Source organism: Dermacentor andersoni, chromosome 5 (assembly GCF_023375885.2).
Source record: "Dermacentor andersoni chromosome 5, qqDerAnde1_hic_scaffold, whole genome shotgun sequence".
Lineage (NCBI taxonomy): Eukaryota > Metazoa > Arthropoda > Arachnida > Ixodida > Ixodidae > Dermacentor > Dermacentor andersoni.
In genome coordinates, this window is record NC_092818.1 from 131,283,339 (window position 1) to 131,306,880 (window position 23,542).

General features: G+C 43.1%; 1 protein-coding gene across 5 annotated transcripts in view; it reads left to right on the forward strand.

Annotated features, from left to right (window-relative positions):
• Gk1 (Glycerol kinase 1) overlaps nt 1–23,542 on the forward strand; it is a 53,289-nt gene that overhangs the window by 11,524 nt on the left and 18,223 nt on the right. For 4 of the 5 annotated variants that reach the window (XM_050178601.2, XM_055071010.2, XM_055071011.2 and 1 more), the window contains exons 10-15: nt 5,577–5,619; nt 8,816–8,908; nt 12,899–12,977; nt 15,788–15,960; nt 18,073–18,202; nt 22,825–22,968. In XM_050178601.2, coding sequence (XP_050034558.1) covers nt 5,577–5,619; nt 8,816–8,908; nt 12,899–12,977; nt 15,788–15,960; nt 18,073–18,202; nt 22,825–22,968 — 662 coding nt within the window. The remainder of the gene's footprint in view (nt 1–5,576; nt 5,620–8,815; nt 8,909–12,898; nt 12,978–15,787; nt 15,961–18,072; nt 18,203–22,824; nt 22,969–23,542) is intronic. The other variant, XM_050178602.2, reaches the window with a different exon arrangement.

Sequence of the window (23,542 nt, forward strand, 5' to 3'; positions counted from 1 at the left end):
TCGTAATGTAAAATTAGTCAAAAGAGAGGATTCTGTTATATTATGTATGTAAAAACCACCATCAATGCTTTGTGTGATGCTAACATTGAGTGCTGCAATCTGTAATTTTTCTTGCTTGTCTTGTATCAGGGCATCTTAAATACTAGCCTGTTTGTATAAAGATATACTTGTTTTACAGTTTGTGTGCTTGTTCAATGCTAAACATGCTTGCAGCATCATTTTGCTGTTTTCAAACCAACCTAGCAAACAGTCTTGGCGATGCGGACACATTTTTCATTGTCATGCTTGGTGTGGCAATAAACTTTCACTTCTAATAAATTGATACCGTGAAACCTCGTTAGACTGTAGTTGGCCGGAGCTCGGAAAAAGTATGTACTAAATGGTACTACTGCTTAACCAAAATAGCATGAGATCGCCCACTTACCTCTCAAAAACAAAACTCGGACAGAGTGCGATGAAAGGGGAAAAAAGACATGCAGTATTTATTCACTTCGTGCGCCGCTGTCGTTGCTGCTAGGCCGCCGCGGCGTAGCAGCAACGACAGCGGCCTCAAGCTTACTGAAGCTGCGAGCCAGCTTTCCAGCCAGCCCCATCTTCTAGGCAAACATTCGCATGGCAGATTCCTCGTTGGCGTTGCATGTTCTCCGTGCACGCAGGCGGTAGCGCTGCAGAAGTCGCGGGGCGCCCTTTTCATTGCGGGGTGCTGTTCTCGTCGCGATGATTGCATTCATGAGGCTGACCTAACCCACAGCTTCTGCCACTGTTGTGCCAGAATCGCCAGCGCTGTCGCTTTCAGTGTCATCCTCATCACTGTCGCTAGCCGACACTTCGGCAACAACCGAGGCAATGGTGGTGAAAAGTAGAACCTCGTAGCTGATATCTCTACACAGTCGCAGCAGCGCTGCCGAGCAACTTCTTCGCATTCCAAATGTCACACACCATAGTCAAAAGTACATCCCTGTCGCGTGCCAGCACTGACTTCTTCGTGTCACGTTTGGTAGTACGAACGATGTCTAATTTTTCTTCTATGCTGAGCACCTGGCGTCTTGTTTATACGAGCGTTGGCATGACGCGAGTCCTTGTTTGTTGCACAATGCCACAACGCTCTCTGGAATGGCACCAAAATGATGTTGATGTTGATGTGGCTTCACGCACAAACGCACAGGGCTCTTGGAGGCCGTTGTTCTGATCTCTGAGGCTTGTTCTGCCGGGCTGCCCTATGGAGACGACGCATTGCCGTGTTTGCGCGATGAAAAATGCAAATACTACATGTGAACTGATACATGCGCAATAAGCTGGCACGGTCTGTGCGGATACAAAACACATTATGTTCAATGGCCACTGAGTGTGGGATTTGACTTGACTACTTTTAAAACAAAATTACTGTTTAAGCGGGTATGGTTTAACGAGGTTTTACTGTGTATGCAATGTGCCATCCAGTTCCTTGCTGTGTGGAACGACCTGTATTTTTGCAGGGTCTACTTCTGTTAAACCATTTTGTTACTCTTGCAGCATTGCAGCACTGCATGATTGCCATGGCTATTTGTGTTCTAGGTCGCCAAAAGGCGTAGGCAAAAGAACAGAACATTAACTCTCTGACTTCTGTGACACACTTGTCAGACACGGATGTAGTACTTGTGATAAGCAGATAAGCTGTGTCAAGCAGTTTGCAGGCAGCAAGATAAGTGAAGGTCCTTGGCATTGCAGGTCTGCATTGTAAGGAGACGGAAGCATGGCTTCATAAAAAGCTATGTGATGCAACTTGTTGCGTGTGTTGAAAGAGGTGTGAGTTTGTATTGTTACGTGGCTGTGCGACTGCATAATATTTGAACACAAAGCACGGAGATTGTAAGTAACCACCTAATGAAATATAGCATAGCTATGTTTACTGAAGAGTCACCCACTTAGAATGTGTCTATAACATATTTCACTTTTCGTGATCACTTCACTTTTATCATGCTGAAAAAGCAGACTGTCACATATGCATATTGTCCAGTAGCCAGACATTTCGGCAGGGATTAACAGGCATAATACCTTCGATAAAATTGAAACACAGATTTCAATAAGTAGCACCACATGCACACGACAGAGTAGATGCGACAATGTGATCATCTAGAAATGGAGGGTATACATGATTAAGCAGACGCGAAAGTATAAATCTAGTTTGCATGTTGCTGAAAGCAGACACCACAGCGGGGCGCAGCCATTATTTTGCCCGGCCGGTCACACCATCAGATGTGATGGTGGCTGCACATCCAACCACAGCCGAACCTTGTTATGACGAAGTTGCATTGGGCACGAAAATATGTTTGCTATATCCAATGTTCGTGGTATGCTTACATGCTGATATTGTTTTAAAAAATGTACATTAAGTCTGTGTGAAATAAATGCAAGTGAGCTGCCTTCTAGACGGGCCAGCAAAGGGTTTCCTGCAGATTTTGATGGTCCATCGGCTCCTTGCCGTGCTGACATGAGACTCGGGAACAACAATAAGATACATACACGCATTCTAAACGGCAGTGAAGAGGCAACCATGTGATTGGTGGTGTCGCACGGGAACAGTGCATTGGCTTGCCCACTGCAGTCTGACCAAGCCAAGCTGTCACCGCCGCCAGAATTTTTGCACATCGGGGGGGAACTTTACGTGGATTCGTACTCAGCTACTACGTCTAGTTCATGCGCTAGTTAAGTGTACAAGTGCAAATATATTAACGGAAAGCTTCCCGCAATGGCTTATCTCTAGCCACTCCACCAGCTGCACTGCTGAGGCTGGTAAGCTATCAGCGCTTCTTCAGTGGGAATTGGCAGCCAAAGTTACGAACGGTTTCATGGCAGTCAGCAACTTTGGGCATATCTGCCATGTTTGCGGCATTATGCATGTGGTTCCTGCCTGAGACATTGTGTACTATCTGAAATTTAGGTTGTTGCCATTCCTGTGCTAGGGGGAGATGGCTGTGCTGCACAGAAGTCCGCATAATCGCGCACATTTGCAAAATCGGTTCCGGAAAATCAGTCGGCAAGTGGATTTGCTATTTTTGCTACCAGAGTACAGTTGGCTTGTGTTAATTTGACCCTGATGGGGCTGTCAAAATTAATAAATTTATCCAACAAGTTGAATTGCAAAAAAAAAAAGCATCACTGATTTATTTGACAGCAATTGTTTGATTGTAACATGTCCCTGCATCGAATTCGCGGCTACTTTATGTGTGTCCAAAGCAGAAAGCTAACATAGAAATGGTATTGAAGCCCTAAATAAAGTAAAAATATTATGTTCACACAATTGTGTAATGTGTTGCACAGTAGCAGCCGGTTTCCTAAAGTCAGCTTTGCCACGTCATTTTTTAAAGTCAGTTTCACTGCAGTACTTCTTTAGTATTCCGTAATGCGTACGAACGCTGCAAAAGTGGTTTTGGTTTTGTATCCGATTGTACTGCACAGGCAATTTTTTGCATAATTTTCCTGAAAAGTATGGCGCTTGTTAGAAATGGGTAAATAGCGTAATGGGACATTGTAAACTACAATCATTGCTTATTATCTTCCTAAGGCAATCCGAAAATAGGCTTTTTCAGTAAGAGATGATGAATGCATTGCATTCATTGTCCGCAAAGCTCTGCTTATATAAAGACTCTGCCACTGAAGGGGTAGCTGTTGGGATCACCATACGGTCGGGCGTGTGTGTGATGACTGGCCAAGTTTGAATTATCCGGTGAAGGCCGATTTGATGATTGAAATAATGAAAGTTTGGGTTTATATAAATGCACGAGTGTTCATTGGTAAGAGTCAAATTAACAGAAGTCTACTGTACATATTTTGAGGCATGTACAAAAATATATTTGCCTCGCTATAACCAATGTCGTTCACACGCATTTTTGATTTCTTTATAGCAGGAGAGCACTCCATTGAATTATGACATGACCAACGAAATTTTATATTTACATCTTTATATCCAATAATCATTATATTCTTGTTTGTTATAAAGTGGTTCGGCTCTTTACAGACCTGCTGCCGTTGCTGACATAGGCAGTATGCAGTATGGCATTGTTGTCAGCAGCAATGGCTGATTGGTGTTACCGGCTTTTTCCCTGCCGATAGGAATACATGGGAATATAATGTTTCAAATTTATTTTCTCATTACACAGCACAGTTATGAAGTGTGCCTTTCATGAGAAAATGTGTCTTACATCTTAGAAGAGCTTGCAACACAAAGCAACAGCAATTTCGAACCCCGCATGCTTTTTAAAACGTAGGTCTAGTGGCAGAACCAATACTCGCAATTTACCCACCTCATTGAAATGCCAGTTGACAAGCACTTCAGAGGAGTTTCATTAATTTCATCAGTGACCAATAATGCAGAGATTTTTTTCAGCAGCTGCCCTGTATATGTCTCAACAACTTTTGCAAAATGTCAAACGTTAACGTAGCTGATGTGTGAAAATTGAGTAGGCAGTACAACAAAATGCTAATGACACACTAGGAGCAACAGATTGTAGCATGTGACATAGCAGCCTCAGGTTGCACAGAATGGGAACAGTCACTTCAAATTGCCGGTATTTTATTATATGCAGAGCATTGCACTACATGCAGGCACTGCACATTGTAAAATTAATTTTATTCAACCTTGTTCTTCAAAAAACTACATGTCATTGAAACAGTTGTCCAGTTTGTACTTTCCCAATATAGACATTTTTGCGGGATATGAATGTTATGCAAATCCACACTAAGGCATTGACACAGTGGTTAGACAAGCAAGAAAGCGCAAATGTAAACTGCTCACAAGCGGTAACTGCTCGCATTGCTTGTCCTTTCTTGGTGTCATACATAGCTTCATCGTTTTTACATGCTAAACCATTCATGTTGTCAAAAATGTTAGTTGGTGCAGAGGCGTCTTTTTTTCCCTTCGCATGCTCTATGAAGAGGAGTGGAAAGTAAAAAGTGACAGAGAGCAAAGGGTGTCATATGCCCATCGTGTTGTTGTTTGCTTGTCGTCATGAGGGGAGAGGCACAGTGGAGTGCAGTCGTCGCCCTGATGTTGCCGCCAGTTGTTCTGACGAATGCTCAAGAACTGATAAATGAAACTGCTTTAGGAGTGTTGCTTCTACATGTAGTGCTAAAAACTATATAAGAAAACTTCCTTATCGCCAGAAGTGGATACCAAATGTTTTTCTTAGCTTTAGTTGATATTTGTGAAAATAGCTTCTCCTTCTTTGTTGCTGTAACCTTTATTTTTTACCAAAATCTTCTATGCAAAGAACCGTGCAGACAATGAAAATTATGCATATTTAGAAGTCTCTACATTTGACGCCAACCCGCTTTGCATTCCGCAACGTAGTTAAAAGTAAATCGCTAAACCAGACGCAAGTTCTACACTGAACTGCAGCAGACCGCACCATACAGAACACTCCAGCCCTATCGCTACAGACGCTAGCTTACTTTGTTAGTAAATTTTCCATGGGTCTGTAGGGCTTAACGTGAGTCAGCAGCCTATACCCCCTTTTTTTTTTTTCACAGAGAAGCTGTGGCTGAGGTATATGTCGTGTAAAGTAATGTCCGGTTTCTTTTGTTTTGGTCCTGTGCAGATATGGCACTGGATGCTTCCTCTTGTGTAACACTGGCCTGGAGGTAAGCACACAGCATGCTCATTCACTAATTCATATTGGAATTAGCTGCATTGCTTGCTGCGAGAAAGCTTCTTTGTTGCATGTGCACTGTTCATTTAATTAATGTGGTTCTCCTGCTGCTGCTTGATTGTGGCAGCTAGATTGCCTTTCACTTTTCCTTTCTGTTTCACAACTTGCAATGTACAGCCTATAGCTGCATGAGCATTTTACTGCTGTTTATTATTGTTTCTATGGAAATTTTGTGTGACAAGCAGTGCTTGGAAAGGGAGGAGTAGGGCATACTTGCACTATCTTAGGAAGCCGGTATGGCATGTTGAGGAACTGCTGAAATTGCGTTGGTTTGCGTGAATCCTAGAATTTTCTACATCAACGGAATTGGCAGCATCCTGACATAAGCATAGTTGACAGCATGAATGTACAGGATAATTCAAGATGGAAGGACTGCCATGAAAAAAAAAAAGAAAAGAAATGAACCTGGCAAGTTGGGATTCTAATAATGGCACAATATTGCAGCGCTTTGCAGCTCATTAAAAAAAAAAGAAGAAAGAATACAACATGTATATACAAGTCCTTTTGTATATGTCAACCTATAGATAGTGCTCATTAGACATCTTATTTTGGTACTTCTTGAGTTGCAAGCTTCTAACAAAATTAACTTTAAATGACCCTGTTCTTATTCTTTTATGGGGTCTGGCCCACCTTGCAAAAGCTGCTGCAACCAGAAACTTCTACTGCTGTGGAGGAAATATTGTGTGCTTTGTGAACTGGTTGGCAGTTGTGAAGCACATTTTAACACCTTGTTATAATGATTGTTGCAAAAATAATGTCCAAAGGGATAAAAAAACTTAGTGACTACTCGCATTCTGGCTGTACTACCTGCATTTCTGCGGTCAGAAAAGGCTCGAATGGCTGTGTCGGCCACTTTCAGCTCAGCCCACCCCATTCAGGTTGAAAACATCAGCAGGTATTTGCTGCAGGTAACCTTTGATCTGCTGATAGATAAGCTGGCCCTTTATGAGAACTGATGTTTACTTGACAGATTTATTTCTTGGGCAAGGTGCACAGCACTGTACATCTGCTGGAAATCGGCACGTTTCTAGATGTGGCGTCCTTCATACAAGATTTGTAGGAGTGGCTTTCTGCTATTTTCCTCGTCAACACAGAAACTCTTGTTCCTACATAGCTACACAACATTGTTTTGCCTATTGCTGCTGGGAATCTTAAGTTCTTTTTCTTCTGAATGTGGTGATTCCCTCTGTTCCTTATTCTATGCACCTTCACGCACACACGTAAACACGCACGTAATATGTACAGTAGAACCTCGTTCATACGTTTTTCAAAAAAACGCGAAAAAGAACACGTAACTGACAAAAACGTACAATCGGAAGTCACTAAAAATTGCTAGTTGACATCTACGTAACACAAATTGTTGAAGCACAAGACCCTGACACGAGCTGAGCTGGTGGGGCTCTAGTGGCACCAAGACACATGTTATCCTTTTTACGGTCTCCGCAAGCTTACATTTGGGCTCCTCGAATTCAGCCTGGGTCAGTAGCTTCTTCGAGCAGGGCATTCTGGCGGGAAGTTTTGACATGCCCATTCAGTGCAAATTGTTGCGGCACTAGACGCGGATGCGCGTCAAGCTGGTAGGGCCTAAGCAACCCAAGATGCACGTTGTCATTTTCCAATTGCATAGTGTTTGAAGTCTGCAACGAGAAAGATGAACGAAATCGAGCTAGTCAGCAACACTGGAATATGACGCCTATTATGCTGCTTGCAGCAGGGAACAGCAGCACATTTGTGTCATCGCCTATTATATCAAGCAGTACGCTTCCAACATGACTTCGTACAGTACGCTTCCGAGATGTGTATCGCAATAGGGTTGGCCGTGATAGTTGTAAATGCGGTGTACAACGAGATCGGGAGGAGATTTGCTGGTACCGGAATAAGAAACTTAAGTGCACACCAGCCTTTTTATGTGAGATGGACGAGCAAGTATTGCAGGAAAGCTGCTGTGGCGGGCAGCTACTGTTCTCAGTCGCGCATGCCTTGCGCCTTCTCTTGTTCACGTGGGATCTGGCAGCTGGAAAATCTATCAAACGATTACAGTTTGGCAATCTGCTGAAAGATCAAGTTTTCTGGAAACGTATGAACCAGTAAAAAGTAAGCGCTCTGGGTCATTACATTGTGTTCTCTATTGCGAATATTGGTGCCAGGAAATCGTACATAATAGGATCGTATCAACATAGTTCTACAATATATAGTTTGCCCCATTATAATAGAAGTTATCATAGCAGACGAGTCTGACTTCGCCAAATAGTATATAACAGTTCATGTATATTATGCCTTGCAAGCTTTCGCACAACTGATTTACAATATAATTACAATTGCATGTACTACTTCCAAGTGCATTTGATGCACACCTGCCGCCGCAGTAGCTTAGTGGCTGTGTTGTTGCACTGCTGAACTTGAGGTCATGGGTTGATCCCGGCAGCAGCGGCTGCATTTTGATGAGGGTGAAATGCAAAAACGCCTGTGCACTTATGTTTACATGCACATTAAAGAACACCAGGTGGTCAGAATTAATTGTGAGTCTCCTAATTATATCATGGTTTTAGCTCGTAAAATTCTAAAATAACATCTTTTTTTTTTGTAACATTTGATGCACGCACAGCAGCACTAGCTCGGAGTGATAGTTCTGCGTTATAGTAATAGCATTCTTTCTTTTCCGTAGATTTTGAGAGCATAATGCACCTTAAACTATTTATTTGCAGCATGTTCATGTCTTTATAACTCTCTTCAATTGCAATTTTAGTGCAGTATTCAAGATTGCTCGACTTGCAGGACATCATTTTTGTTAAGGCTAGCTTCTATCATTTATTCTAATGGCAAATCTCTTGTTGGGGGCAATTTCTGTGTTGGTTCTGATACCCTTGAAAAACAAAAACTTGCACTGCTGTACAAAGCACTGTGGCTACTCTTCTCATACTTCTCATTTTGCTGCACTTTCTGGTATCATTGTGGTAAAGCTCTTTCCTGCTTTAATACGGTATGGCTGCTCTTACTTGTGCCCATTATTGCTGCGTGCACTTTCATGTCACTCTCTTTTTCTCTCTCTCTCTGCTACGCTCCTGCTTCCAAGCACAGGCAATTATGCACACGGTGAGTTATGGCGCATGTACCTAACAACATTGTAGACTGGCTTGCAGATTGTGCAGTCCACTCATGGTCTGCTCACGACTGTTGCCTACAAGCTGGGACCCAATCGTCCTGTCCAGTATGCTGTTGAGGTGAGGCCTTGCCTTTGTTCTTGTGTCTGTTCGTGTGTCTGTTCTCGTGCATTGTAGTTAAATTCCTCGTGCTTGTGACAAGATTATCCTGAAAAATCTGGCAGTAGTACAGTTTAACCTTGTTTTAATTAGGTTTCATCCAACATGAAAATGCCTTTTTTTATAAGCATATACACGTTGATATCACTGAAAAAAAACAAAATTTAGGTCAGGTCTATGCCAAATAACATTCAGGTGCACATCTGATGCCTCCGACAAGCCAGTGAGGCATCTCCTGTCTGTGTTGATGACCTGTCGGCGACTTGCTGTGCCAATGTATGGCACAAGAACAACTCTAAATTGCAACCATGCTTTTCACTGTCCTTAGTGTGCAACCATGTGCATAATAGGTGTGATCATGGAGGATTGGCGCGTTGCCTTGCCAGCTGCAGGCCTGTTATACCAAGCCCTTGATTGACACACATCTAGAAAAAATGTGCTGTCTCAAGTTGCCTTTGCCGAGTAAATTTTTCGGACATTTTTGCTACCAGAATACCATGCATACTTCAAGCTGCCGAGCAAACATATACCATATTTGCACGAATATAGCGCAAGTTTTTTTTCCCGGCAATATCTGTCCTCGGAACGTACCTCACATTATATATTCATGTTCGTGACATGAATACAATGCTTTTGTTATTTTTATTTTATGTTCGCCTGCTTGCTGCGCTCTCCGTACACATTGACATCTGGCCTCATGCAAGAATGGGGGAGCTGGCAGTTTCCATTATGCATTTTGCACTGGCTTTCTCTTGATAGAACACTGGTAGTGCTGCATCAGTCAATGCAGTTATCGTATAATAATCACAACCTTGAGCAAAACGTTCAGCACTGTTGTGCAGTCATGTTAAGCGAGTGATCTTCCAAGTGGCTCAGTGCACTACTGCGCAGTTCGGGCAAGGCTTTGTCCATTTTGATTGTTTCATGGGCATTTCTAAAGCGCTGTTTGTGCAATAACCTTGGTGTCACGGAGGACGATGCCTATCTTGCAGACAGTGACAAACCTGTCAGCATTTGCCCTTTCATGTTATTTTGTAACAGCAGTTCACAGTAAGGATGAATAAAGCTCATCAGGCATCCACCTTTATGTGACTTTTCCTGTTTGCGGCATCACATCGCTTTAACACTTTCGTTACCGCACCTATAGAAATCTATCAATTTGATCGACAGTTTTTGTATGCATTGGTAAACATTTCCTTTGGATTTTTTCTAATGTCAGCATCATGCATTGTCTGAAATGACGACTGAATTTTAACTATTTGTCAGATTTAACAATTTATGGTTGGTTGGAGAGTCTGTGAAAATAAAGCTTTGAATTGTGGTACTGTCGAAACCGGCCTCCAGTGCTTCTAGCACTTCTTGAATAAATATTCGCGAAATTTGAGCTTTGGTAGACTCGGCAACTTAATCTTGAAATGGCTGCAGCAGTGAAGACACAGAAGCTTCTGTTGGGTTGCAAATTTTCCAATCGAACGTATAGGCTGTTTTAATGATGTGTCGAACTGCCGCAGATGCTCATATATAGAGGCATTTTGATAATTGTGTTTAACTAGTATCATGTGCAACTTTGGTTTCCCCACCGTCGGTTGCTTTCATTTATAAGCGTTTTGAGAGCGTATTCACAAATTATTACTGGCAATCGTTCTTGTCGTGTGGTGCTTTCACTCGCACAAGAGCACGCAGTTGATTTCAGACTGATCTTCGACTGAAGCTTGAGTAGCTGTCTCACCTCTTACATTTCGAGCACCACCTGTGCAGGTGCCCTTACCTATCTCTGCACCATGTTGCTCAGCACTGTTAAGGCAAAGAAAGCATGTGGAGGCTCGAGCACTAGTTGGAGGCACACTTGACCACCTTGCTTCCACGGAAAGCTGATTAAATGCAATAATCAAGTATGAGGAGGCTTCTGTATGCTCCCTGGACTGACAGTCATTGCTTCGCGAACTTAAAGAATGCAGAAAACAGCAAACCAGGTGTCTGGTACAATCAAGTATGAGGAGGCTTCTGTATGCTCCCTCGAATGACAACCTAGGCTTTATGAGCTTAAAAAAATGCAGCAAACAGCAAACTAGGTGTCTGCTGCACTGAGTAAAAACCAGTGCTTTTTGTATACTCGTTTTCAAATTTGGGAAATTACTGCTTTCTGCATAGCATGCATAACTATGGCTAGTATTGAAGCCACCAAATCGTTATATTAGGTCATTTTTTTTCAATTGACCTGACTCGCAAATGCTGAAAACTAGGAACCACATGTATATCTTGTATATTTAAGCTTTCCTTTTATTTATAGTAAAATATCAAATTACCATTACTGCTATACATCCATTCAAAACTCCAGTTATGAGGCTCAACATAGGGGAAGTTACTTCTACTTACTACTTGAATTTAATAATAAATTAATGAAAATGAAAGTGGATGAAAAAACAACTTGCTGCAGGTGGGATATGAGCCCATGTCTTCGCATTATGCGTGCGATGCTCTTACCAATTGAGTTCCTGCGGCACCACCTTCCCATCCACTTTCTGGGCTCTTTATGTTTTACTACTAGAACTAACCCTGTTCAACCCCTGAAGTTGAACAATTTTGCTATGAACTGAATGCTTGCATACTGTCTCGTGACCTGTTTTATTATCACAAACAGGTCATGCCGTGAATCTGTGTCATCCCCTCCTTTTGATGATATGTGTGACTGGCTTCCATTGCTCTTGTGGTTTGGATTTCGATGCTGTGTAAGAGCACTCGAGCCATATTTCAGTGTGTGACACAATCTTGATACATGTTTTCTTTTTGTGTCCTATGAAACTTAAGAAAATTTGAGAAAAATGATGTTCTACAGAGTGAAAAGCTGGAGGAACTGAACCTTGTTTTGAAATGTCTGAACCTCGTTGCATCAATGTTGTTGTTACAGCTGAACTGCATTCACTGACTCACAAATAGTAGCACCAGTTACACTTTCTGTTGTCTGTCAGAAGAGCTCTTTATTTCTGTTCTTAGAGCATGCTTGTTGGCTGGTACAGCTATCTCACTACTGTGAAACTTGCAATGTGACAGGGTACATCAAAAGCCTCTCAAGAAACCTGCCTTGTTAGCAATTAGAAATACTTGGTAGTTGATATCAGGTGTTCTGCCACATGCTTCTCTGCAGCTTCTGCTCAAGTGCTTAATTACTACAAGATAAACAAAACGCTTTGTCATTATTTAATACTTTTCCTTTCGTACAGTTTTGCTTGTTTGTAATTCTCACATTGGTGCACTTGTAATCCATAACACAATCATGAAGTGGCACTTGTTTTTCAGCATGATGTAGCATTTCAGGCTGGTTAGCTGTTGGTCTAATTGTTAGAACACAGCTGCTGCTCTTAAAATACTGGGAGTTCCTGTATGACATTTACAAAAAGATAGTAGGGGTCTTGGTGGTGGGTAGAAATCTTAAACACCTATCAGCTATCAGGATAGATTTTGAGTGTCTGTCTGCATTAAGAAAGGTTAAGTCTTAGTTTATCTTTCCTTCTTCAACATAACACCTAAGCAGCAGCTTTATTGTAGCACTAAGGTATTAGCAGACACAAGCATTCTATGCCATGCAGTTGTGTTGACCTGACCTGAATCTGTGATGGCATACATTTGTGTTGAGTTTTGTTGTTGTGGCCTAAAAGAAACTCGAAATATTTATGACATTTCAGAACAAAACGAAACTTTCTTGTTCTTGTCCTGCAGCAAGGCCTTCAGTGTCTGTGATTTCCTATGTGATTGATTCCTGAGGGCAGCAGTTTTGTTTCAACAGTGGAGCTGAAGCTCAGCAGGAGTGGTTATTATGCCGAGTTTAAAGGCAATTGTCACCTGACCGTTGTCACCTGACTAACCTATGCTTCACACAATCTGTGCTCAGTGATAACTGCACCGTGGTGTTCCTCTGGAAGGCAATTTTGTAATGTTTAAAAAAATTCTTAGGGATCTGTGGCTATTGCGGGGGCTGCTGTTCGGTGGCTGAGGGACAACCTAGGCCTCATCAGCAGCAGCAGTGAAATCGGTGAGAGTTGTATTCTTTGTTACCATCGTCAATTGTCCTTCATACTAAGTGATATAAGATTTGGCACAAGAAACAGTTTTATGCAGTGGAGAAGTAAAAGCTGCAGGCATCATTTGCAGCTGATTAGTGCTGCCTGACAGAAGTGCAAGAGAGGTGGTCAATTTTCGTGCTTGTCTGTCCACATCTTGATGTGAATAAAACTCAACTATCTGATGTACTGGACTTCCTATATAGGTAACAAGCCTGAAAGAACCTAAAGCAACCTCTATTTGCTAAGTAGCAATAAAACACCTAAGTGGTTTTCAAAGAAGATGCCAGCACTTAGTCCCAAAAAATATTTAACTGTTGGCTTGGTGAGTGACCACAACTTTTTATCACTGTGACAGCAAGCAAGAGGAAATGCCATTTTAGATCAGACCCTCTCAGCAGGACATTCACTTTTGCATGATCAGTGTTGCTTAATGCAAATTGTGCGATTCTTGCAGTCCATCATGTCACTGTACTTCACAACTACATTTCAGGAAGATAATGCTCTCTCTGGTTTATGCATGCTGAACTTCGTCAGTAATGGGGCTGAAAGTACTGTTTTAGAGTTGAGCGAGGTTGCTGTGGCATTGTCAGCAACTGCATCTTGAAATGCAGTTTTTCTTGCCTTTAACTTTTGATGAACTAGGTACAGCGTGACAGTGAGAGTTGTATAGTGAAGGTTCATCATGGATTGTGTGCAGCGTTTGTCAGAGTCTGTTTTCCACAGTAGCTGCATGCTTTAGAGAGACTGTCATCATAGTAACTGCTACATTGTAGAGCCGCATGCTTGGAAGGATGTGCTTGCTAATCCATGTGATGGTGACATGAAAGGGCACATTAATGGCATACTGCACCTCATTTTTTCTCTGGGATGGTGCCACTAAGGAAGATTAAAGCTTTTGAAGAACTTGCCTCATGTTGTGTATAAAGAGTCATAGTGGAACAATCGGTTCTAATCAAGTAGTGACCCTTGCCTATAGTCGGATACAACTTTAGAAAAAAGGGGAGGCCCCACCCAGATGACCGAAGCGCGACAGCTGATTGTTTCCGCGACTAAAATAGTCCCGCTCGAAAAATCGGGCTCCTGAAACGCGTAATTCTCAGTATAAAGACTTTTATATTTTGATGACTGGTTTAGTAGAGCTCTCATGTGCTACAGCACATGCCGGATAGCGACCGGAAAATAACCCCGTGCCTTCTACAACGCTGTGCGTCGTCTGGTCTTTAGCTTCATTGCAAGTGACAAAAGTAGAAAGAGCAGCTCTGCATGGCTTTTGTGCTTGTTTACATGTACACATTCGAAGCTTAAAATGAATCAGTTGCTATTGAAAAAGTACTTATATAAAACAATGCATTTATCACAACCATTACAAACCTGGGGCAAGAATACGGTCGAGGCAGAAGGTACAAAAATGCTTCATTCATCATTTTAAATAAGCACTCTTGGTTTTAAATAGCATAAAATGTATATTTTTTTGGTTTTGCGTTTTCATAATTTCACAGCACGCATTCAACAGCTTGCGCGTGCAGTGAGCACTGGTGGACAGCAATCCATCGACGGTGCTACACAACGCTCGAACACCGTCGCTAGACGATCGGCTATCTCACTGCTGACAATGATCGTTCACGCTAAGTTGACGGCGACAAATCTTTGCGTAGAAGGCTTCTACTGCAAATATTTTCTGTTGAGACACTCGTAGGTTTGTTTCATGCATGCACACTTTTCTGATTTCTCCTGAGAATGGTTTTGCTCCATCACTTCAACCCGTCTGGCGAAAAATGCAGCGACACAGTACACGAACACACCCGCCGCTAACAGTGGGCACCAGTCTTTGGAAAACTTTTCTCATCGTAACGTCACTCGGGAGCGAAATAAAACAACATGGAACAAACACGCAGGATGTGTGTTCGTTGCGGTCGCCGCGGGATCCTGTTTTCAGGCAAAGCGTAGCGCAGCGCCAGCGATGCTCGCTGCAATGTTCCTTCGCCGGATCACGACTCAGAATAAGCGCACGCGGCACAAATGCCGCATCGTAAGCTCGTAGTAATATTTCCGGCATGATAGACCATCACAAACAGTTCTGGAATTCACTCTCACGAGGGGCTGAAGCACACAGCTGACGCGACCTCGCCCAGTTCGAAGCGCGGGCGGCCATCTTCTCTGTCGGCGGAGTCACTGGCCGTCTGGCTGATGACGTTAGTCCAGAGTGTGCGCCCATTGGTGGGTGCTCGTGTGCCTCCGCCTCGGAGGAGTAAACACCCCCTTTTTTCTGAAGTTGCATCCGACTATAGGGTCTGAATGGCTCATGCTTATGTGCTGAAAGGGGTCTCGAAGATGTTTCCGAAGAATTGTGTTTAAGATTGTGTGGCGGTACCATAATGCTTACTTCAATTGCTCCACTAAATACCTGCCGTTGTGGTGCAGTGGCTATGCCATTGCTCTACTAAGCCAGAGGGTGCAGGATTGAATCCTGGCCATGGCGGTCGCGTTTCAGTGAGGGTGAAAAACAAAAATGCCTGCACGCTCTGCATTGGGTGGACGTTACAGGACTTAAGGTGGTCAGAACTTATCTAGAGTCCCTTCCGACTGCATACCTCACAATCAAATTGGGGTTTTTGGCAGGTCAAACCCTAGAATAATTTTGCTCCACTAAATCTTTAGAACCATTTCATAGTGCAGCTGTCGTTGTATATAATGTGCACCTTTGAAAGATTTCGTAGCTCATGGACAATTTTTATTTTCAGTGTTTTTCATTGCACCCTGTGGATCTTTTTCGTCGCAGAAAAAGTGGCCCGTACAGTAGGCAGCACACACGGCGTGTACTTTGTCCCAGCTTTTTCGGGCCTGTATGCACCTTACTGGGAACCCGATGCCCGAGGAATCATATGCGGCCTCACGCAGTTCACAACTCGAGCACACATTGCCAGGGCTGCCCTGGAAGCTGTCTGCTTTCAGGTGAGCAGTTTGGCGAGAGCATAGGGGGGCACAAGAAGTGGATGTAGTACTCATATTTTTCAGGGCTGTTGCTCACTTACACCTATGTCTACTCGCACTCGTCGACACTCACTCACGCTCCTACTTGCACGTACACACTCGCCAACACTCACTTGCATTCATACTCTCTTACATTTGCACTTACTGGCATCCACTAATGCTCATACTTGCTTCCACTCACACTCACCAGCACTTACTCACATTTGTACTTGCGAATACTAACATTTGCTCAAGTTCATACTCACAGCAATCTAAATTCACCGTCACTGACTTTTGTTGATATTCCCATCACCTGCGTACAACATAAACCTGCGTTTATGTTGTAACAATTAAGGTAAGTCAGAAGAATAAGTGGAACTGAAGGTCTTAATTTTTTTTTTTAGTTACAACCGGCAGGAAGCCATCGGAAAGTTACGTGATCCTTGGCAAGGTCTAGCTGCCTGTGTCGCAGGCAGGCAAGGTCTAGCAAATATTGCGTGACACCAGCTGTTGGGAGGTATGCTTCACATTCGATGCCATGGCCATTCGTGACGCTGGCTCACACTCCCAAGGCTAGATCTAGTGCGGATACTCAAATACCTAAAAAGCGGTGGACTGGGCGATAGCCATGGTAAAGCATTGCATGCATAATGGGTAAGTTGTGGGTTTGGCTCCCACTGGCAGCAGGTTGCCTCATCATGCACTTTCATTTCTCTTTTCCTTATTGTTTCTACATTTCTATTAAACATATCATTCATTCATAACATTGAGTAAAACATGTGGCATTGTTTGTTTGGTTTATCTTAAGTGTTAGTTTCTGATAAGCAGCATAGTAATTAATTAGTCCACACCATTTTAGCAGCTGCTGCTTCTGATTGTAAGGTGTGCATAAAACAGTGGCTTTCGTCATCTCTGGATGAACCAACCAGGCAGACACCAAGTGTTTCATTGAACAATGTAGGCAAAAAAATAAAGTGGTACCTTCCTGCAAAGAGCAACAAACAGCAGCAAATGCATAACCTTCATCATCATCATCATCGGCCCATTTTATGTTCAGTGCAGGACGAAGGCCTCTCCCTGCGATCTCCAATTACGTAACCCTCTCCTGCGCCAACCGATTCCAACTAGCGCCCGCGAATTTCCTAATTTCATCGCCCCACCTAGTCTTCTGCCATCCTCGACTGTACTTCCCTTCTCTTGGTACCCATTCTGTAACCCTAACGGTCGAATGGTTATCTAACCTGCGCATTACATGACCTGCCCAGCTCCATTTTTTTCTCTTAATATCAATTAGTATATTGGCTATACCCATTTGCTGTCTGATCCAAGCCGCTCTCTTTCTGTCTCTTAACGTTATGCCTAGCATTCTTCGTTCCATCACTCTTTGCGCGGTCCTTAACTTTTTCTCAAGCTTCTTTGTCAGTCTCCAAGTCTCTGCCCCATATGTCAGCACCGGTAAAATGCACCGATTGTATGACCTATTGAATGCATAGCCTTAAAGTTGTTTAACTAAATCTGCATGCTTCTGTACTTGAAACTTGTGACATTTGAATCAATATTCAACTGGTGTGGTGTAGAATATAAAACACTGTATTATCACAAAATGGTTTTTAGGGACTGCAGTTCTCCATATTTTTGTGCATTTACACCTCAGAATGCAAATTGTGCCCCTAATTGCAGCCTTCAGATAAGGAAAAAAAGAAAGAAATCCAGACATGTAACTCGTGCAAATAATCACATGCCGTAGCTTTCAGATCTTCCTAAATGTAGCCTGGCTCAATTTTCAGTGCGTAGAAAAAGCTGGAAAAAAGTTTTGTTTGTGTGATACCAGGTGAGGTGTCTTTGAGGCTGTCGTCATTGTCGTCATTGGTGCCGTTACCATGTCATTGTCAGTATCGTCAACTACTGCTGTTTCTGGTTTTCTTTGAGTGGCTCTCTACAATTCGTGTAGTCTGACCTCAGAATAGTAATGCATTTCTGCTAAAGATGCACAGTTTCATGCGACAGCAAACTTCTGCGCTTGTCTGATATGGTACTTCACAGAGAGTATGCTCACTGTAACTTGTGCAAAACCCGGTACTTTTCTGTTTGCAGGTGCGGGATATTTTGGATTCAATGGATCGCGACTCAGGAACCCGACTGAAGCAACTTTTGGTCGATGGTGGCATGGCAGTCAACGACTTGCTTATGCAGCTTCAAGCTGACCTGCTTGGCATTCCTGTTGGTAAGTTGAAAAGACTGTTTTCAGCACTGCCTGCATTTCGAAATAGTCAGTAGGCTTAGTGCTGCAATATATAGTCAAACCCACTCATAATGAACTGGATAGTTTCGTGAAAAGTGTTCGCTATATGCAAATTTGCCCATCAAAATGAACGAAAGTTGGCAACATGGTGATACTTCTGCTGCAGTCTTATTACAAAGCGCTAACAACCCCTCCGGCGATAAGTAGAGTCTTTGCACCTCATGAAGGGACGCCTGCCACATGCTTACGAGTGAATTGAACTGCCTTTGCTACGAATCTAATCTGCTGTTACTGGGAGAACTCGTTCATGATACCTGTGAGAAAATTAATTCATGGTGTCAAGTTCAGTATGAACTGTGTTGAAGTGGCAGAAAAAAGTTTACAGATAAAGTAGACAGTTGGGCACCGTTTTACTTTCTGTTTGTGTGAACCCTAAAATGGTGGCATGCCACCATGCTTTTATTTGCTTCTGGGTATTCTGCCACATCGATTTCAAATGCAGCACCGAAGTCAAGACAATATTTGCTGACTTTGCACCCTCAGGCGGTACGAAATCACATTTGCGCATTGTTTGTGAAGTTTGTACATTCGCTATGACAGTAACAAAAGTGGCAACGCTGTACTTTCTTTTTTTGTCCAATAGTGGCTGGACAACAATTCACATTATGCCAAAGACTCTTATAGAATGAGGTGGCACTTTTCCACTAAATGTTTTGGAAACTTGACCTATATTTTGGATCTTACAGTACCTGTGAATTTTTGTTTAAAAATGTCCGCGTAATGTGCGTAACATCAATCTAAAGAACGAACTTTGTCGCCGCAGCTTTTTCAAAATTTTTATCAGTTGTCGTTTTGAAACTGTGAGAGTAGCCGCCATATTTATTTATTTATTTAGTTATTTACCCTCAGAGCCTTTGGGGTGTTACAGAGGTGGTGGGTACATGGTTGAACAAGAACATATTAAGTTATGGATGAAATCAGGAAAAAACAGAAAAAGAAAGCACACACATACAGAAAGCACATAGCTTCTTTGAGACCTAGTGATTTTTTTTACGTTCAGCGGGACTTTAGCGTGGGCACGAGAACAAAGCATTCTATTTGGCTGGAAGTGGAAGCTGCTGCAGCATACATGCCACAATTTTGCAAATGTCTCGCTGTTATGGCCTTCGTGGCTCTGTACCAGCCGTGCGAGGCTGATATCTAGGAGGTTATACCTTCGTCACGATTGGACTTGAACACTGCGTGCTTTGCCGCACGCATCACACACCCCTCTTGCGCTTCAGAAGATTTGTTTTGATATTCTTTTCACTTTGGATGCACCCTATTCTTGCTGTGACCATCGGATTGTTATATGTGAGATCATTATAAGTTAGTTTGATTATATTTAAAGAGTCGTGTAAAACTTTTGGTTATGGCAGATAAGCCTTCCTATTATTTAGATACTGGTGTTCCTAACGCCTGAGACCAATATTGTTATACCGTTAAACCTCGGTATAAAAAAATTCTCGATATAAAGAAGTACAGTTGAAACCTGCGATAAAGAAATCTTCCTACTGCGAAATTCTCATAACAATGAAATATTTTCATATCCCTGGTGAATGCCCATAGGATTCAATGCATTTCGTACTTCTCCACAACGAAATATTGCTGTGCTACACTCCTAACTCAGCCAAATTTGCCAGAACGTAACTCCACATATCCTCCTGAGACCCGGGATGTATTTGGGTGTACAGATTTTTCCCAAACTTTCAAAATAGGTCTGTAGGGTTATGAAGGTGAAAAGTGTTAAATGTTTTTTCAATAGCCCTGATAGTTTCAGCACAGCGCGATGTCCAATATATTGGACACTGGGATGCTACCCGGTCTTTTTTCACCGAGCGCGCACGTAATGACGTACCGCAGATATTGCGCTCAAACTGGCGTGCAAAAATATTTTCACAACTCGAAAGAGAAAGTAGTGAATGAAGTGCATAAAAAGAGCATTCCTCTGCTCAACAGAAATTTTTCTCTTGTGTTCACTTCCTGTGGGTATTTTCAAAACACCTTTTTTTCCTTGGTGATGCAGAAGAAGAGCCGACATTTGGTGCAGAAGAACTTTGTTTTCATGTCGCCGCCCTGCAGTCTGCAGCGGGCAGCGTTTGCAGTGTCTGCCTGCATTGAGCAGTGGGTAGTGCTCTTTTCTTGGGGTTCCCGGGGAGACAGTCGAGCCTGCTTTGATGGCGGATGCCACTCGGCTTCGTTCTCACTCTCCGCTTCATCCTGCTTCCCTTGAGCCACGAGAGTCTGAGCAAGAGATTGGCGGAACTGCATATATTTGAGTATTTCTTTCTGCTATTTCTTTAGGGATCGTATGTCCCGCCTGTACAGCACCCAGGAGTTGCTGAGGGCAATGTCGAAGAGGTGAAAGAAGGCTCTGATTGTCCACTTGATAACGCGTGCTTTTATCCTGTAGTAACTTATCATTCGGTCTGCCTTGTCGACACCACCCATCTTGACGTTTTACATGCGCACAACATCTGATTGAGGGATATCGAGATTTTTTTTTTTTCGAGACCGCCTGCCACAGCTGCCTTGCGGGTCCTAGCCATAGACTGAAAAAAGAAAAGTTATCGGCTTAATTCATCAGACACGCGAGGCCGGTCCCCCAAAGAAAAAAAGAGACGCGATTTCGTCGACAAGCCGCTAAATGCCAACAGTACTCGCCTGCTGTTCATAACAAGGCTATCGCAAAAGCGCGGTCAAAATAACCGGGTTGAGTCCTAGCGTCCAACGTAATGGACACGCGAAACCAAAGGAAGCGTAAAAAAAAGGAAGCGCGCGAACAGTTTAAATTTAGTATTCCGCGCGTACGCTGTTGTATTGCCTTTATTATAAAACCAAAGATATGCCTTGAAAGTTGGTAGAAATACGAGAAATATTGCTTACTTCTCCGGAAGCTGCCGTAAAACGCCGCGCTGCTGAAAGCCGCCATTGTGGAACTGTTTCGGTGGGAATTTGTACGATGTATTTTCATAAATGCTGCATAGATGGCGCAAGCAGGCGTCCAATAAGTTGGACAGCTTGGTTTTAGGAGGATGGAAGCCTTGTCACAGGAGTTCTGTCTCACTTCTGAATGTCCAATATATTGGACAAATCCCCATAGCGGGGTCTCAGGAGGATACTACCTACTTGCATAAGGCTAGCAGGCTCCAAAATAGGCTCAAATGCGATTGATTTGCACTAAAATTGCATAAAATACCACCACATTACACTTGCCTGGGCGCTGCCATTTCTGTTTACAAAAACAACCAAATGCCGGTAGCAGTCGCGCCAGAAACATGGCATGGCTGCCATCTTGTTTGACTGACTTCATTATATTGAAGTGTAACTGTATATAGTTCCTCTACATAGAGCAGAATACTTAACAACATAAGAGAGCCTGGTCTTCAGTTATATGTACAACTACTGTGGCTGCTTCCTGACCTCCAGCTCAACCTTACATGATCCCCTAAGGCAGGTGTCATAAATGCATAGTCTGCAGGCCATATGTTGTCTTGAAACGTCTGCTGTGAATGTTGCCAATTAAATCTGCCACATTGTGCATGGCATGACACTTGGCTCAGTTTTAACGCGTAAGCATTAGAATGCTCATACAAACGAAATTCCGGTGGCGGCCGTCCATTAGGTCGGGTTGTGGGAGAGGAGGGACAAAGGAGGCATGAGAGTGCGAAGAAAAGAGAGTGTAGTGTGATGTCACACCTCAGGAGCAAATAGGAATGCAGGTGGTGCATGATATCGCACTTCAGTGCTCACAGCTGGCAGACCACCGGAGCAGAGGAGAAAATCGCACTTTGGCACACTGCTGTGGACTTGGCAGATTGCCTGCGGCATTTGACAGCTCCAGACCTGTCCTGAGAAGGCATTTGTCTTTGAGTACAGTTTAATATGGCTGAAGTACTGCCTCAGAACAGTATAGAAAGTCATGCTTAGGAACGTCGCCAAAAGAAGGCTGAGGAGATGTGACAGCAATGGTAGGCCAAATCGGAAAAAGCCCATAAGGCTCGTTTCACTGCAGCAGCTGAAGCGAAATGCTGAAAATGTGCTGAAGAGTCAGAGGAAGAATGCTATTGTTGGTTAACAGGGGAGGCTGAAGCGAAACGAGCTAAGCGTAAGGTGCACCCTGCTATGCATCGGGTAGAAGCCGAGCTGAAATGGGCTAAGCATCATGCAGATACCAAATTACGACGAGCAGAAGCTGAGGTGAAGTGTCACATATGTCAAGAGGAGGCGGTGAAATGTAGAGCGGAAAAGGACACAGAAGCGGAGCACCAACGTCTTTGGCACATTGGAGCAACGAATGCCTTCAAACGAGACTTGTGAAGGGAAATGTTTATGCATTTCCATCGGATCAACCAATTGATGAACCGTTAGTTTTTTTTTATGCTGTAGGTCATGACCCACAGCATGGGGAGTTTCTTCATGGGAGCTTTCCCGTTTCTTTTATTGACTATGCGAGTGCATTTGCATTGCATTACATAACTGCTTTGCTCGTATTCACAAGCAGTCACAGTAACAAGTTTTGATGGATTCTAGCGTGGTGTGTGCATATTTTTTTATCTTCCCAGTGCGACCCCAAATGGCAGAAACAACTGCACTTGGTGCGGCCATTGCTGCTGGGGCAGCCGCTGGCATTAATGTGTGGAGCCTGGACAGCCGCAGCTTTCCCAAGATTACGACTGATGTTTTCGAACCATCTATACTTCCTGCAGGTAATGCTTGCTCGCCTCTGCATTCTTGACCCAAGTGTGGTTCTTTTTGTGCGCACCAGTTGTAACATGCCAATACTTCTTTACGTGGTAACATCTTTCGAGTTACCATTAATTGTTGCCTTTCTGGAAAAATGGCTGGGATATAATACTCTAATTGAAAATACCCACTTTTTCTAGTAATCAGACAATGTCTGCTTGAAAAGGCTAAAGTCCTTTGCGACATCAACTTACATCCATCCTTGCTCCATGAGCCTGAAAATGGTAACTTTTTTCTCCATTGCCATTGCTTAATATTTTCTGCACTTCTTCCATAAGCTCGGTTGAGGGGGTATAAGAGGTGGGGCCATGGTGTTGAAAATACGTCAGCGTTGCTTTTGATCGCTTAGTTAAGAAGCACAAATGGACGACTGCAAGGCACTCGACAAAGGCGGGAAGGAAAAAGTAACAAAACAAGAAATGGTGATGCTTCGGATGGATTTTCCTTTACGCACAGCTATCTGCGACACAGAAGTAAAACTGATGATGATAGCACTTAACGTCAGCATCACCTGGCATTAACTTTAAATCGCGTCGC